The 16774-nt window shown below is 42.0% G+C and overlaps 1 protein-coding gene across 4 annotated transcripts in view; it reads left to right on the top strand.

The window, feature by feature from the left end:
- The first annotated feature begins 15049 nt into the window (after nucleotides 1-15049).
- DENND6A (DENN domain containing 6A) overlaps nucleotides 15050-16774 on the top strand; it is a 61784-nt gene continuing 60059 nt past the window's right edge. For 3 of the 4 annotated variants that reach the window (XM_061197030.1, XM_061197029.1, XM_061197028.1), the window contains exon 1: nucleotides 15050-15329. In XM_061197030.1, coding sequence (XP_061053013.1) covers nucleotides 15093-15329 — 237 coding nt within the window. In that variant the 5' untranslated portion in view covers nucleotides 15050-15092. The remainder of the gene's footprint in view (nucleotides 15330-16774) is intronic. The other variant, XM_061197031.1, reaches the window with a different exon arrangement.

The raw sequence follows: 16774 nt of genomic DNA, 5'->3' as shown, positions 1-16774 counted from the left end.
CAGATCAAACTAAAATGCTTGAATCACATAGTTTATTAAATTAATTTAAAACACACAGCACAGAGCAAGGGAAAAGAGAAAGGGTAAGTTAACACATTATTAGGAAAGGTTGCATGAATGGTGGAAGGATCACACTGCTCAAATCCTGGGTTATGTAATGCTTGTATATCCTCCATCTCTTTGCTGTGTCAGCCTTCTCTGCTGACAGACCAGAGTTGAGGTCCAATCAAGAGGGCCCACAGGACTTCCCTGGTGGCGCAGTGGTTGAGAATCTGCCTGCCAATGCAGAGGACATGGGTTCGAGCCCTGGTCTGGGAAGATCCCACATGCCACGGAGCAGCTAGGCCCGTGAGCCACAACTACTGAGCCTGCGCGTCTGGAGCCTGTGCTCCGCAACAAGAGAGGCCGCGATAGTGAGAGGCCCGCGCACCGCGATGAAGAGTGGCCCCCGCTCGCCGCAACTAGAGAAAGCCCTTGCACAGAAACGAAGACCCAACACAGCCAAAAATAAATATAAAAATAAATAAAAATTAAAAAAAAAAAAAAAAAGAGGGCCCACAGACAGAAGGTGTCCTGGGCCAGGGGTACACACTTGTTCTACCAGAAAGATGCAGGGACAAGTACACCTGGCCAATAGCTGTAGCTTGCCAATTACCCTGCTGAACAGCTATGAGTTTTTATGTTTTGGGCAGAAGACACATGGACCAGAACAGTTATTACCAATGAGTGGCTGGATTAAGAGCTCATAAATATTAAGTGCTCATGTATATTTAGTGTATCCTGGACATTAAATATCTCGTATATATTTAATTTGTCATGAATATTTATTTAGTGCTTATATGCCTTATGTATACTTAGTGCCTCTCAACTATTACTCTTGGTCTTTTAATTCCTTTCTACTTACATTTAACACACATGCTCTACCCACTAACTACTTATCTAAACTTAACATATCTTATGAGTTTCATTTATCCCACTTGCTTTTTCTTTTCTTCTGCATCATAACTCAGTATTCTCAAACAGTATAACAAATGCACCTTATATCTCTGCACATGTTTCTTCTCTGTATGGTGACTGTCCTCTGGCTCATCCCATAACAAGCTCCAAGAGCCTTTAGGTCTCAGTGGAAATGTCACCTCCTCTGAAAGGCCTTCTCTGATCACCCATCTGCTATGGACTGAATTGTGTCCCTTCCCAAATTCACAGTTAAAGCCCTAACCCTAATATGACTGTATTTGGAGATAGGGCCTTTAGGGAGGTTAAATGAGGTCATAATCTGATAGGATTTGTGTTCTTATAAGAAAAGGAAGAGACACCAGAGATTTCTCTCTCTCCTTGTACACAGTAAGGAAAGGCCATGTGAAGACACAGCAAAAAGGCAGCTATCGACAAGCCAGGAAGAGAGGCTTCACCAGAAACGAATCCTGATGGCAGCTTGATCTTGGGCTTCTGGTCTCCAGAACCGTGAGAAAATAAATTTCTGTTGTTCAAGCCACTCAGTCTATAGTATTTTGTTATGGCAGCCTCTGAATTTTTTTTACTCATGATACTTCTAATTCCAAATGTATGGATATTTTCCTCACACTAACCAATTCTCCAACTCTTCAGACACCAAGTGGGTGTTCAACAATTCAATTCAATTCTAACACTATATACCTGGAGTTAGCATCAGACCCCGCAAGTCAAAGGGTTCAGTTCCACAAAACTGCCCCCACTTCGGACACCAGTCACAAGTCCCAGGTACTTCTGACCAACTGACTATTAATCAGGAGTTCCCACAATTCCCTCCGCAGGTTTGATAAATTGCTAGGACAGCTCACAGAACTCAGGGAAACACTTTACTTACTATTACTAGTTTATTATAAAAGATACAACTCATGAACAGCCAGATGGAAGAGATGTATAGGGCAAGGTATGGGGGAAGAAGTGCAGAGTTTCCATGGTCTCTCCTAGCACCTCCATGTGTTCACCAACCCGGAAGCTTTCTGAACCCCATCATTCAGGGGTTTTTAGGGAGGTTTCATTATGTAGGCACAATTGATTAAATCACCAGCAACTGGTGATTAGCTCAATCTCCAGCACCTCTCCCCTCCCCTTCTGTGGGGCTGAAAGTTCCAACCCTCTAATTGTGCCTTGGTCTTTCTGGCAACCAGCCCCCAGTCTGAAGCTATCTAGGGGCCCCCAGTCACCAGTCATCTCATTAGCATACAAAAGTCCCTCTTATCACTCCAGAGATTCCAACGGTTTTAGGTGCTGTATGCCAGCAACCTGGGACAAAAATCAAATATTTATTTTTATCATATCATTCAGCCCTAGCACTAATACACTATCCATCAAATCCTTCTAAAGTAGGTCTTTCCCACTCCCATTAATCTGTATCTTACCACGATATTTACTTCTTCACACATAATTCATCATTATTTTTAGTTATTTGCTTGCTTACTTTTAAAAAAAATTTTTGGCTGTGCTGGGTCTTAGTTGTGACAAGTGGGATCTTCGTTGAGGCACGTGGGATCTTTAGGTGCAGCATGTGGACTTCTTAGTTGCGGCACGCAGACTCTTAGTTGCGACATGCATGCGGGATCTAGTTCCCCAAACAGGGATCAAACCCGGGCCCCCTGCTTTGGGAGCACAGAGTCTTACCCACTGGACCACCAGGGAAGTCCCTTGTTTACTTTCTTTTTACCTGTTTCCCACAACAAACTGTAAGCTCTGCTATGGCTGCAACTATGTCTGTTTTGCTCATTTTTGTAACCTTAGCTAGTTGTCAATGAATATTTATGAATGAAACTTCAAAGCACTTATTAAAAAATGAGTGAATGAAACTCTGAAGTACATATTATTGTTTGACAACAAACAAACCTATAATTCAGCAAGCCTGGCTCTTGAAAATAATTCAAAATTATTTTCAATGTATGATTGTGCCTGAAGCCAACTTTTTTTTTTATTGTGGTAAAATATACATAAAATTTACCATTTTAACCATTTTATGTATACAGTTGAGTGACATTAAGTCCATTCAGATTGTTGTTCAACCACCAAAGCTATCCATCTCTAGAACTTTTTCATCATTTCAAACTGAGACTCTGTACCCATTAAACAATATCTTCCCATTCCCTCCTCCTCCTAGCCCCTGGCAACCACCATTCTACTTTCTGTCTCTGAGTCTTATATGAGTCTCTAGGCACCTCATATAAGTGGAATCATATAATATTTTTTTGTGTCTATCTTATTTCACTTAGCCTCATGTCTTCAAGGTTCATCTATGTTGTAGCATGTGTCAGAATTTTAATCCTTTTTCAGGCTGAATAATATTCCATTGTATGTATATACCACTTTTATCCATTCTCCTGTAGATGGACATTTGGGTTGTTTCCTCCTCTTGGCTATTGTGAATAATGTTGCTATGAACACTGATGTACAAATAATTGTTTGAGTCCCTGCTTTTAATTCTTTGGGGTATATACCCAGAAGTGGGATTGCTGTATTATGTGACAATTCTATGTTTAATTTTTTTGAGGAACTTCTACACTGTTTTCCACAGTGGCTGCATCATTTTACATTCCCACTGGCAATGTGCAAGGATTCCAATTTCTCCACATCCTCACTAACATGTGTTATTTTCTTTTGTTTTTGTTTGTTTGTTTTTGATAGTAGCCTACTTAATGGGCGTGAAGTGGTTTCTCATGGATTTGATTTGCATTTCCCTAATGATTAGTGATGCTGAGCACCTTTTCATGTGCTTATTGACCATCTGTATATCTTCTTTGGAGAAATGCCTTTTTAAGTCCTTTGCCCATTTTTGAATTGGGTTGTTTTTTGTTGTTTTTCAAGTTGCAGGAGTTCTTTATATATTTTGGATATTAATCCCTTAACAGATTAATGATTTTCAAATATTTTCTCCCATTCTGTAGGCTGTCTTTTCACTCTGCTGATGGCATCCTTCGATGCACAAAAAATTTTTAATTTTGATGAAGTCCAATTTACCTATTTTTTCTTTTGTTGCCTGTGCTTTTGCTGTCATACCCAAGAAATCATTGCCAAATCCAATATCATGAAGCTTTTTTCCTATGTTTTCTTCTAAGAGCTTTATAGGTTTAGCCCTTATATTTAGGTCTTTGATCCATTTTGGGTTATTTTTGTATAGGGTGTAAGGTAAGGGTCCAACTTCATTCTTTTTTCATTCTTCTTCTATCTTATGGATATCCAGTTTTCCCAGCACCGTTTGTTGAAAAGTGTATCCTTTCCCCATTGAATGGTTTTGGCACCCTTGTCAAAAATCATTTGACCATATATGCAATGGGTTATTTTTGGGCTCTCTATTCTATTCCATTGATCTATATGTCTGTCTTTATGCCAGTCCCACAGTATTTTGATAACTGTACCTTTGTAGTAAGGTTTGTAATCAGGGTGTGTGAGTCCTCTGACTTTGTTTTTCTTTGAAACCAAATTTTTAATCCTACAAATAATCTCCAAAATTATTTGTAGGGGTTGCCATCTCAGCAACAGTGCAAAAATACACATTTCACAGCAATTATTTCCAATAAGAAATGGTCTTCTATGTAAATTCTTCACAAGAAGGTGTCTAGGAATAGCAGTCTTAGTTTGGAGTCACTGTATTTCTTTTATTTTCCTTAGACAAAACTCTTACTCACACTTGAATTAGAATTTGCAGTATCTTAGCCTTTTGTGCAGGCTGGCACTGCCCAGCTGGGATATCAGCCAAAGAAGACTTCCTGGATTAAGTTTAACTTAGGTAACTCTTTCTGTTTGGGCTATCAGACTCCATTAGTTTGCCCAGAATACAGAAGAGAACAAACATGTTCATAACAAGCTGGTTGGGATTTTATCAGGCAGGGTTGCTGCACATTCAAGGTTAGACTAAAAAAAAAAAAAGTCAATGAGAGAAAAATCATAACAGAAAGTTAAAGGCAAACTCTCAAAACTAGGCAGAGCCTTGCTGGATTGCCTCTGTATATGACAAAAAGAGAATCAAGCTTATTTTAGTGGGGTCTTTGAGATTTTCTCTCCATTTCAGGTTGTGCAGAAGAAAAATTATAGTTTGAGAAACTTGCCTGGTATTTTGCTTTTCTCCTAACAGAGGTAGGGTGGGGTAGTAAGAAAGAATGTTGGACTGTGTCTAAGGAGGTCTGGCTTCCAACAGGATTTTGCCACTGACTTGCAATGGGAAATAAGTCACTGGCTCTCTGAGCTACAATTTCCTCAACCACGTGTTGAAAGAATTGTTGGATCTTTAAGAACTCTAACAGCTCTAATAATATGACAGAATCATGTTTTTTTGTTTTTTTTTTAACCTCCTCTAGATACTTTTCTTATTATTCTCTAATTCTTAGAAAATGGTGTAAAACTGTTATTAGCATTCATGTTTTGTCTGCTCTGCTAAATTGTATGGTCCTAGAAAACATCACATTCAGTTTGCTATCCCTCACAATTTAAGACTATAACTTTTTTTTTTTTTTAAAGATTTTTTTGATGTGGACCTTTTTTTTTTTTTTAATTTTATTTATTTATTTATTTATGGCTGTGTTGGGTCTTCGTTTCTGTGCGAGGGCTTTCTCCAGTTGTGGCAAGTGGGGGCCACTCTTCATCGCGGTGCGCGGGCCTCTCACTATCGCGGCCTCTCTTGTTGCGGAGCACAGGCTCCAGACGCGCAAGCTCAGTAATTGTGGCTCACGGACCTAGTTGCTCCGCGGCATGTGGGATCTTCCCAGACCAGGGCTCGAACCCGTGTCCCCTGCATTGGCAGGCAGATTCTCAACCACTGCACCACCAGGGAAGCCCCTATAACTTTTATAAGTTAAATATTTGAAGGAAGGAAGGGAGAATGAGTTGAGCTATCTTTTTCTGAAGATTATTTTTCAGTGATAGTTGCTTCATAATTTTGTAAAGATAAATATCCTTTAGCTAGGTGATAATGATTATATTATAGTAATAGTATTTCTCCCTGTTTTGTCCAATTAAAAATAATTTGTGGATTATTTTATAATATAAAAACCCAGAAGCAATGCATTATGTGAGTTAGTATTCTATTATACTGCTTTTTTGGTAAATAAATTCTCAGGGAAGATTTCCTATGAGCAACTCGATGTGATAAAAGGCTAACGTAATGAATAAGGATTATTTACCATGTGCTGCAAATGTTAGAAGAGCTAGCTCAAACTAGCTCAAACTAGTTCAACCAAAAAGGAAAATTTATTTGACTCATATATCTGAAAAGTTCAGGCTTGGCTAAATCTAGGGCCAAATGGATCTCTGGGGCCATTTCTTCATTTATGGTGGTAAGGCTGCTAACAGCTCCAAGCTATCCTCTCAGTAATCCTGGTGTTAGGACAGTGCCTCTTTCAGAACAGTTCTAATGCCTCCCAGAGTTGAGCTGCATTGTTTAAATGAGTCACACATGGAGATGTGCCTGCATTCATCATTGTTCTAGGTATATGGAATACACTGATTAGCTAGGATTGGGTTGTCTGCCCACACTGGAGTTCAGGGGTAGCATTTACCTCCTCCTGAACCTCATGGACTGAGAATGATCATGGGGTGGCTTCCTGTTGGGAAACTGGGTACTCTTTTTGGGTTTTTTGGGCCGTGCCACGCAGCTTGCAAGATCTTAGTTCCCTGACCAGGGATCGAACCCGCAGGGAAAAACGCGGAGTCCTAACCACCAGGGGATTCCCAGGAAACTGGGGACTCTTAAGCAGAAGATGCAATGGGTGATAGGCAAGTAGGAGCAGTGGGAATTCACAACAAAAAACAAATCCTAGCTCTGCAAAACAAATTATTTTTAATTCTGTTTTTATATAAAAGTAATGAACTAAGAATCACCTCTATACACAAACTTGTTTCTAGCATTTAACTTCTAAAGCTTTCTGATGTAGCTTTGTACACTGTGAAAGCTTTAATGCGAAAGCCGACTCATGTCAGTTATGAATCACATTTGGCTGCAAATGACAGCTCTAACTATAGTGGCTTGAACAGATAAGGGTTCATTTTTATGACGTTCAGAGGTAGGTTGTTACTGGTATTGGTTTGGTGCCTTATGGATATGAGTCTCTTGATATTTCCTTCATGGTCCCAGAATGGCCGCTGCAATTTTGGGCTTCATGCCCAGGGTGGCAGTAGGAGGAAGCAGAGGAGTACAAAAGGGCAAGAACTGCTTGCTATATATATGTATTTTTTTCTTTTTTCCTGTGTACTTTTAAAAGAGTATAACCAGGGCTTCCCTGGTGGCGCAGTGGTTGAGAATCCGCCTGCCAATGCAGGGGACACGGGTTCGAGCCGTGGTCTGGGAAGATCCCACATGCCGTGGAGCGGCTGGGCCCGTGAGCCACAACTACTGAGCCTGCGCATCTGGAGCCTGTGCTCCGCAACAAGAGAGGTCGCGATAGTGAGAGGCCCGCGCACCGCGATGAAGAGTGGCCCCCACTTGCCACAACTAGAGAAAGCTCTCACACAGAAACGAAGACCCAACACGGCCATAAATAAATAAATAAATAAATAAATAAAAATTAAAATGGAGATATCTTTTAAAAAAAAAAAAAAGAGTATAACCAGATGTTCTAATCAATAATCTTGCATACATCACATGGTCACATATATCTTCCGTGAAGCTTGAGAAATGCAGTCTTTTAGTTGGGCTCAGTGCCACCCCAAATTAAACCAGCCTGCATTACTAAGGAAAAGGGGGATAATGGATATTGGGGGGCTGTCTCAGTCAGCTGGGGCTGCTATAACAAAACACCACAGACTGGGTGACTTAAACAATAGATATTTCCTTCTCATAGTTCTGGTGCTGGCTAACTCAGTTCCCTGAAGAGGGCACTCCTCCTGGCTTGCAAATGGCCCTCTTCTTGCTGTGCCCTCACATGGCAGAGAGAGAGGTCTAGTTTCTTCTTACAAGGACATTAATCATAACAAGGGGCCCCACCATCATGACCTCATATAAACCTAATTATCTTCCAGCTCCAAATACCATCACATAGGGAGTTAGAGCTTCAACATATGAATATTCAGTCCATAACATTCCACCCCTGACCCCCCCCAAAAAAATTTACATCCCTCTTGCATACAAAATACATTCATTTAATCCTAATGGCCCCCAAAGTCTTAACTCATTCTAGTACCAACTTTGAAGTCTACAGTTCAAAATCTCATTTAAACCAGATATGGGTGAGACACGAGGTATGATTCATCCTGAGGCAAAATTCCTGTCTAGCTGTGAACCTGTGAGACCAGGTAAGTTATGTGCTACAGAATACAATGGTGAGACAGGTACAGGGTAGACTTTACTGTTCCAAAAGGGAGAAATTGGAAGGAAGAAGAGGGTATCAGATCCCAAGTAATTCCAAAACCTCATAAAGTAAATAATACTAGATCTTGAGGCCTGAGAATAATCCTCTTTGGTTCGATGCTCTGCTTTCCAGATCCACTGGGGTGATCCCACCTTTGCAGCTATGCCAGGTGGGGGGCCCCACCCCCCAAGCTCCAGGTGGCTGCAGTCTGGCCCAGCGAATCGGAAGCAACTGATCCCCCCCAACACTTGAAACTGAAGAGGCAGCCCCGATGATCTCTGAATCACCTTTGTGGTCATTCCTCCTTTGCCTTGAAGAACAGCACACATTTGCAACTGCCTAGCTCCACAGTGCAGTTCTGTAGGGTCTAAGAAGTCTGACAGCCTTCCTTCTGTGCTGGGGTGGCTGATTAGGTCTGTGGCTCACACCCAGTAAAAACAGGGTGAGAATTTTCCAAATTTTAAAGTTCTAGTTCATTTTTCCTCAACAATTCATTGTTTTGACTCATTTCTCTCTTTGCCTTTAATGCTAAGTGGCCAGAAGGAACCAAACTGCTTCTTCATCACTTTGCTTAGAAATTTCCTCAGTTAACTATACAGTTTCATAGCTTGCAAGTTTTTCCTTCCACAAAACACTAGAATATAGTTCAGCCAAGTTCTTTTGCCACTTTATAACAAGGATCACCTTTTCTCCATTGTCCAATAACATGTTCCTCATTTCCGTCTGAGATCTCACCAGAATAGCCTTTACCACCCATATATATACTAACATTCTACTGATGATTTACATATTCTCTAAAAAGAGGGAAGCTCTCCCTCCAGTTCTCCCCTTTTCTTTGTGAGTCCTCACCAAAATCATTGCCCTTAATGGCCATATTTCTAGCAGGCACCTCAAAACTCCTCCAGCCTCAACCCCTTGTCCGATTCAAAGCCACTTCAATATTTTTAGGTATTTGTTACAGTAGCACCTCACTCTCAGTACCAAAATCTGTATTAATTAGCCTCCAGAGAAAAAGAACCAATAGGACGGAGATACATATACAGAGAGAGAGGGAGAGGGAGAGACTTATTATATGGAATTGGCTCATGCGGTTGTGTAGGCTGAGAAATCCCATGATCTGCAATGGCAAGCTGGAGACCCAGGAGAGGCAATGGTATAGTTCCTGTCTGAGTTCAAAGGCCTGAGAACGAGGAGAGGTGATGGTGTAAGTTCCAGTTTGAGTCTGAGTCTTACCTAAGGCAAGAGAAAACTGTTGTCCCAGCTCTAAGACAGTCAGGCAGAGAGGGAATTCTCCTTTATTCAGCCTTTCTTGTTCTATTACGTCTCCAATGGATTGGATGAGGCCCACCTACACTGGGGAGGACAAACTGCCTTACTCAAGTCCACCAATTTAAATGTTAATCTCATCTAGAATCACCCTCATATACACACCAGAATAATATTTAGCCAAATATCTGGGCACTCCATGGCCCAGTCAAGTTGACACATAAAATGAATCATCACAGTGGCATAGCAATTTCTGCCACAAAGATATTAGTGAAAACATTGTGATTTAATTCCTTTCCTTTCTGTTTCAGTTGTCTTCTTATTATATATATATAAAGAAAGCTTTTAGTTAAATAGATATTACACAGATGAAAAAAAAGAAATGTTTAATTCCAAGCAAAAAATTTCTCCTAAGTCAGGATATTTTTTTATCAACTCCAGTGTCTTTTTTTTTTTTTTTGATAGTCTATACAAAGAGGATCACTCATTATACTTTGTGACCTACCTTTTTCTACTTAAAATATATAATTTGAACATTTCTGTGCTACAAAATATTCTTTTATGACATTTTTTTTAACATCTTTATATGACATTTTTAATGACTGCTGAATAGTCTATTGAATGGCATTTTTCAGTCAATCTCCCCTTGTTAGACATTTAGGTAGTTTCCAATTCTTCACTATTATAAGCAACTCCATCACACTCTTGTTATCTCTCTTTTTTAAAAATTTATTTATTTTATTTATTTTTGGCTGCTTTGGGTCTTTGTTGTTGCGCGCAGCCAGCGGGGGCTACTCTTCATTGCAGTGCGTGGGCTTCTCATTGCAGTGGCTTCTCTTGTTGAGGAGCATGGGTTCTAGGCGCGCGGGCTCAGTAGTTGTGGCTTGTGGGCTCAGTAGTTGTGGCTCGTGGGCTCTAGAGTGCAGGCTCAGTAGTTGTGGCACACGGGCTTAGTTACTCCGCGGCAGGTGGGATCTTCCCCGACAAGTGCTCGAACCCGTGTCCCCTGCATTGGGAGGCAGATTCTTAACCACTGCGCCACCAGGGAAGCCCTCTTGTTATCTCTCAATGTTTAGTTACAAAAGCAATACATGCCCTCTCCAAATAACTAAAACAATACAGAATTGTGTAAGATAAAAAGCAAAGCTCCTTATTTCTATTCATCAGCACTTCTTTTCCCCAGCATTTCTATTCCCCATGGGGCAACCACTGTTAATAGTTTACTGTGTGTCTTTCTGAATTTGTTTTCTGACTTCTTTCTTCCTTTTCCTTCCATTCTGTTAACTGTAGGTTTTTGCTTCCTGCTCTTCTCATCCTCAGCCTCAAGCAGCCTCTTCACTCTTATTTGCTGCTTAGTCTGGGAAACCAGTCTAGCACATCTACTAGAATTATGTGTAGATTTAGTCAAAATAATTTATGAGTAAAAGCCTCAGATCTCTCTGATTAAAGAGCATGAACTTCACTGGTTATCCTTTCTGTCTGGCATTCCGTAGTGAGCCTTTTAAACCTATCTCCTGGTACTAACTGGGTCAAACAGTTGGTAAAGTAACCTTCAAATAAAGTGAGGTGTTACTATGTTTACTTTTCATAAGCTAAGAGTGAACTACATTTAAGAAACATTTTTTTTTTTTAAACTGAGGTATTATTTATTTATTTATTTATTTATTTATTTATTTATTTTTGGCTGTGTTGGGTCTTCGTTTCTGTGCGAGGGCTTTCTCTAGTTGCGGCGAGCGGGGGCCACTCTTCATCGCAGTGCACGGGCCTCTCACTATCGCGGCCTCTCTTGTTGCGGAGCACAGGCTCCAGACACGCAGGCTCAGTAGTTGTGGCGCACAGGCTTAGCTGCTCCGCGGCATGTGGGATCTTCCCAGACCAGGGCTCGAACCCGTGTCCCCTGCATTGGCAGGCAGAGTCTCAACCACTGCACCACCAGGGAAGCCCAAGAAACATTTGTATGTTAACTTTTCATGTGTTCATACAACTGACCATGAAAGGAAAATTTTGTAAAATAGGAGAAGAGCAATTAAAGACTTTTTTTTAGTGTGTTCATTCATTCAGTAAATATTTACTGAGTACCTGTCACATGTATAGATACTAGGAATGTAAAAATGAAAAACCAAAGCGCTTCATCTTCTTTTTTTAAAGCTTTCACAAGTACTATTTAGGAAGCACCTAACAGTATATTTTGTCTTCTTTGCCTGGATCCTCCCTTCAAAATGTGCATTTGAGCATTCTGTCTCTGAGTCATGTGGCAGTAAACTCAGTTCTCTATTGATAACACATTGGCACTTGAGCCTCTGTATTCTCTTTATTTTCTTGCCCGAGCAGCTGCAGCAGCATTTAGCTCAGGAGCAAGAGGGAAGTCCTCTGGCTGCCCAAGTAGGCGGATATCTAGGACATTTGGATTCCCTTCAGGTCCTTTTGGTAAAACTAAGTCCAGAGACCTTGGCATTGCAATTCACACCATTATCTACAGCTCACCCTTTCCTTCTTTCTTTCTTCTTCAACTATGAAAATTGCTGAAACGCCAGGAGTTTGGTTACGGGTGAATAGGGAAGTATGGAATGTTTTTAATCCTGCTCTCAGTATTGTTGGTAATATAAGAAGAGCAGCAGAGCCGTGAATCCAGTCATGCTCTTGGCTATAGCAGCCTACCCTGACTTAAGTGCTCCTCACATGAAAAAAGACCGAGGGCTTTAGTTGACAGTAAAAGCAACCTGAGACAGTGATGTGACCTAGCTGCCAAAACTAGCGAATGTGATCTGAACCAGCATTAATCGAAGGCTGTGGCTGGGACAAGTAAGGTAATAGTCCCAGAGTACACTCTGCAGTGGTCAGACCACACCTGGAGGATGGTGTTTCCTCCTGGGCACAGCATTTTAAAAGTGATCTTGACAAGTTGGAGTACACCCAAGTTGGGCAACAGGATGATGAATGGCCTAGAAACTGCATCCTTTGAGGAACAGTTAGAGGAACTGGGGTAGTTCACCCTGGAAACTAGAGGCATAAGGATGTGGGATAACCACTTCCAAATATTCGCAGGGCTATCATGTAGAAGAGTTGAACTCTTCTGTATAATCTCAGCAAGCACAACTTAGACCAATGGGTGTACATTACAAAGCGGTTGATCTTGTCTCCATAAAAGGAAGAATTTTCTAGCCCTTACAAACACCCAGAAAATAGGAGCTTTGCAAGGTAGTGACTTTCCCTTAATAAGGGGTGTTAGAATGGTGACTGGCTGACCAAACACCAGAAGATTCACGAATAGGATGGGAGGTTTGGAGAGACAAACTGATCTAAGATCCTTACAGATTCAAAGGTTCTAATGACAGAACCTCAAGAAGGAAGGAAGTGTTAGTACCTTTTCGCCTCAGATCTCATACAAGTATTAACCATAGAAACTATGCTAAAATTGACTCTAAGGTCAAATATCAAACTTATGAGGATGGAAGGAAAAAAAGTCATAGGAACTTTCTCTTTTCCCTGGTGGTCGTCAATTTTCTGTATAAAGATTTGTGTAGTAGCGTTTGTTTGTTATTTTCGAAGCAGACGGAATGATTTTTTTTTCTCTTTTAAGATTCTTTAAAGCCCTGGTTTGCTTTCTTTCTCATCAAACTTATGGTCCTCTTAATAGTTTTCAGGATATTACATTTTGAAAAGATTACTCTTAATCCAAAATTATAAAGCAGCATTTCAGGGAATGGCAGTCTGTCCACATGTCAAAGAAGCAGCCCTGTGGAACAACTGGTGTTTAAAGCTTATTAATCATTAATAATGAGGTAGTGTCCAGTAAAACGTGTACGTTGCAATAGCTTGGCTCTTCCCCATAATCAGTTATGTAAGTAGGCCAGAATGATCATTCCTATTTTACCAATGCAGAAACGGGGTCTTGGAGCAGCTTGCCTACCATGATTGTGGATGGAGCAGGTGCTAAAATCCAAATCCACTAGCACTTGTCTAGTGATCTTTCTAATACTGTTTTCAATACTAAAAACTGTTACTGTTTTTTCCTAATAGCAGGTCTAGAGACTTACTTAAATGCAGAATATATTTTTTTCTCTCTTAACTACAGTGGTTCTCTGGAGTAGGAGGGCAGACAGCTTCGGCCAAAGAATTGGCCTCTTAACTTTAATGCTGTCTCTAGTTCATCTTATGTCCTAAAGAAAGTCTCTTGCAAACATCACTACTGATGACTGAGGATGCTTGACCCTCTCCTTGAAAAGAGAGATGCTAACACTTAAGTGCTAACACTTAATAAAAATCTTATGGATGTGGATAGAACAATGCTTGTCAGACAGGGTAGATTTGACTGGGTGGTGCAGCAAAATGCTTAGGAGCTCAGGTTCAGTGAGAGAGATGTGGGCTTAAGTCTTTGTTTTGCCACCTACTGGCTGTGACATTATCATCATCTCATGGAGCCTCAGGGCCCTTATCTGTAAAATGGGAATAATAGGACCTACCTTTTTGGCTGTTGGGAGGATTAGGTAAGATAATGTGTGTAAAAGCATGAATACTGTGCTGTTTTTTAAAAACATGTTTATTGTGAGTTATTATTCATTGTCTTTTACTCACTTTTCTATTGGGGTATTATTGTGTGTTTCTGATTTACTTCCACTTTGCAGTTTATGCTCAGCACAGTAGGTGCTAAATAAATCCTAGTCTGTAGCACCACACTGGACCCATAATCAGTAACAATTCAATAGACTAAGTGCCTCCTGGGTGCCCAGCCCAACGCTGATCTCCAAGAATACTAAGCTGCCTGAGACTAGACCCCTGCTGAGAGAAAGTGACCCACAGGTTGTTGTAGAGGTGTTCCAGAAAGGTCTGGAGATGGGTGAGTGCTGAGTGAGTCACAGGCAACCAGGCCAAGAAAGGTGGGAGGGGGCTTGGTGGAGAGGGAGCTGCTGAATGAAGGCACAGATCCCTGTCAGCAGATTGCCTGAGTGAACTGTAAGCCTGCATCAGAGTTTTAAAACTTGCTTGGCTAGTCACATAACCTCTCAGAACCTCAGTTTACCTGAAAAGAAATATACAATGATGTCTACCTACTAGATTCAGTGAAGTAATATTTGCAAATACTTGCTTGGCACATCATCTGGCACAAGGTAAGTGCTCAATAAATGTTAGCCACCGTTACCATTATGTTCTAACAATTTGCTAATACCTTATAATTATGAACGGTGTCATTCCAAGAATAATTCATTCCCTGGTCGTTGGACTGCGAAGGAGGATTCCAGGATTCACTGCTTCAGTCTTGAAGAGCTTTAAAGCAAGGAGGCTCTAGAGCAGGCTTCACAATCCCAGTCACGGGCCTGCGCGACGTCTTCTACTCCGGGAGGCGGTACAGGAGGACCCATGCAGAGCCGGGCTCCCAGGGTCACATGGGCCGCGGCCCCGCCCCGTCCGAGCCCGTCCCCCGCGGCTGCGGCAGCTGCGGCTGCGGCTGCGCGGAGCCGAGCGCGCTCTGTGGCGCGGTCCGCAGTGGAGGCGGCGCAAACAGCCAGGGGGCGGCGGATGGCTCTGCGGGGCCTGGCAGGCTCGGGGCCCGGCTCCCGCGGGCTGTTGCATGAGGCGGGGGCAGCGGACGAGGAACGCGAGGTGCCGGCCGTGGTGGCGGCGGGAGACGCGCCAGAGGACGTTGAAGAGGACGAGGGCCGCAGCCGGGGCCTGCTGCGCTGGGACGGCTTCTCAGCCTGGCTGCATTGCGTGTGTGTGGTGGGCTTCGACCTGGAGCTGGGCCAAGCCGTGGAGGTGAGGCCCGGCCGCACCTGGCCCCCGCGCCCCGTCCCGGTCCCCGCGCTGGCGCAGTCCCAGCAGAGCTTGTGGCCCGCGGGCCGACCGGCCTGCACCCTGTCCGCTGCGCATCCGGGCGTGGCCGGCAGCCCCTCCGCCGTCTGCCGGGCTGCGGTCCAGAAGCAGTTCCCGTGGGAGGATCGTGGGCTGTGGCTAAGGGTGAAAAGTTCTCTCTAGGCCCCTCCTAAATACTTGTTGATGGCCCTGTTTCCTTTTTTTTTTTTTTTTTTTAAACCTGGTGTCACAGGGATAACTAGAATGGTTAGCGGCACCCGGAGAAGACTGCAGGCAGGATGTTTGGGACTTTTTCAAGAAGCAAACAATGCCCCTGACATGTGGTGAACTATAATAGCCAAACCTCACACAACCAACTTTTTTTAGACTCATGGATTGTTTTGGCCATTTGCAGCGACCCTCAGAGCATTCCACTCAGCCTGAGCCGAAATGCTTGTCTCAGCAGGGGTATTCTCCTTTTCCTCCTTTTGTTCCTCATCTCTGTTGTTTCTTGATGTTGCTTCTGAGACGGCCTGAAAGCTCATAGCAAGATGAACATAAGGAAAATCGTTCGCTTGTGAATTTGTCAAGTTTTCCATTTTTATAGCGCCTTGTTGAAAGGCCTTGTAATCTTGACATTATTTAGGGTTCCTTTTGTAGCGTAAGAGATTGCTTGTCTTTATGTAGCCAACAAAAACGTAGAGTCAGAAGGACCTATGTTTAGAAGATTTTTTTGTTTGTTTTGGTGGCAATGACAGATTTTAATGAATCATCTCATTCTGACTTTAGTGGCATGAGTGGGCTATGAAAATTGGCCAGGGAGGTATTTCTTAATGCGGAGTGTGTATTCAGCCTGTCTTCTCTGTGTTTTATCATTACACAGCTCAATACACTTAAAGTTTCCACTAAGATTTAGGCATTATCTTGGTTGCTGGGCAGACGTATATGAAAGATATACTCTAACCTATATTTATGGAGTAAGACTACAATTTAGAGGAGAACCAAGAATTAATCACACCAGCAGATAGGGCTAAATGCAGTGCCTGGCACGTGACAGTGTTCAATAAAAAATTGATAGAGTGAGTGAATACATGAACAGTACTTTGAGATGGAAACAACAGTTCCCAAAGACTGAAGAAGAGATTTATGTCATCTATCATTTACACTGACATATTAACCTGAAGCTATATGTATAGCAAAATACGATTTAATCAGAAAGCATAGGACTGAGTTGTTGTAGTCGATTACATTTTTGAATAGTTAAAGGAGATCCTTTTGGACTCTGACCATTTGGGCATTCTTTATAATGTGTATGTTTTTTTCTGACCTAATAAACAATACTTAGCAAGTCTTGAGGTGCTACAAAAATGTGAATCACTGAGACTATTTTGAATTTCATTTCCCATAGT

The sequence above is a fragment of the Eubalaena glacialis genome, chromosome 7, assembly GCF_028564815.1.
Source record: "Eubalaena glacialis isolate mEubGla1 chromosome 7, mEubGla1.1.hap2.+ XY, whole genome shotgun sequence".
Classification (NCBI taxonomy): Eukaryota; Metazoa; Chordata; class Mammalia; order Artiodactyla; family Balaenidae; genus Eubalaena; species Eubalaena glacialis.
The sequence above is the reverse complement of the archived record's forward strand: the minus strand, read 5'-3'. Positions and strand labels throughout refer to the sequence as shown.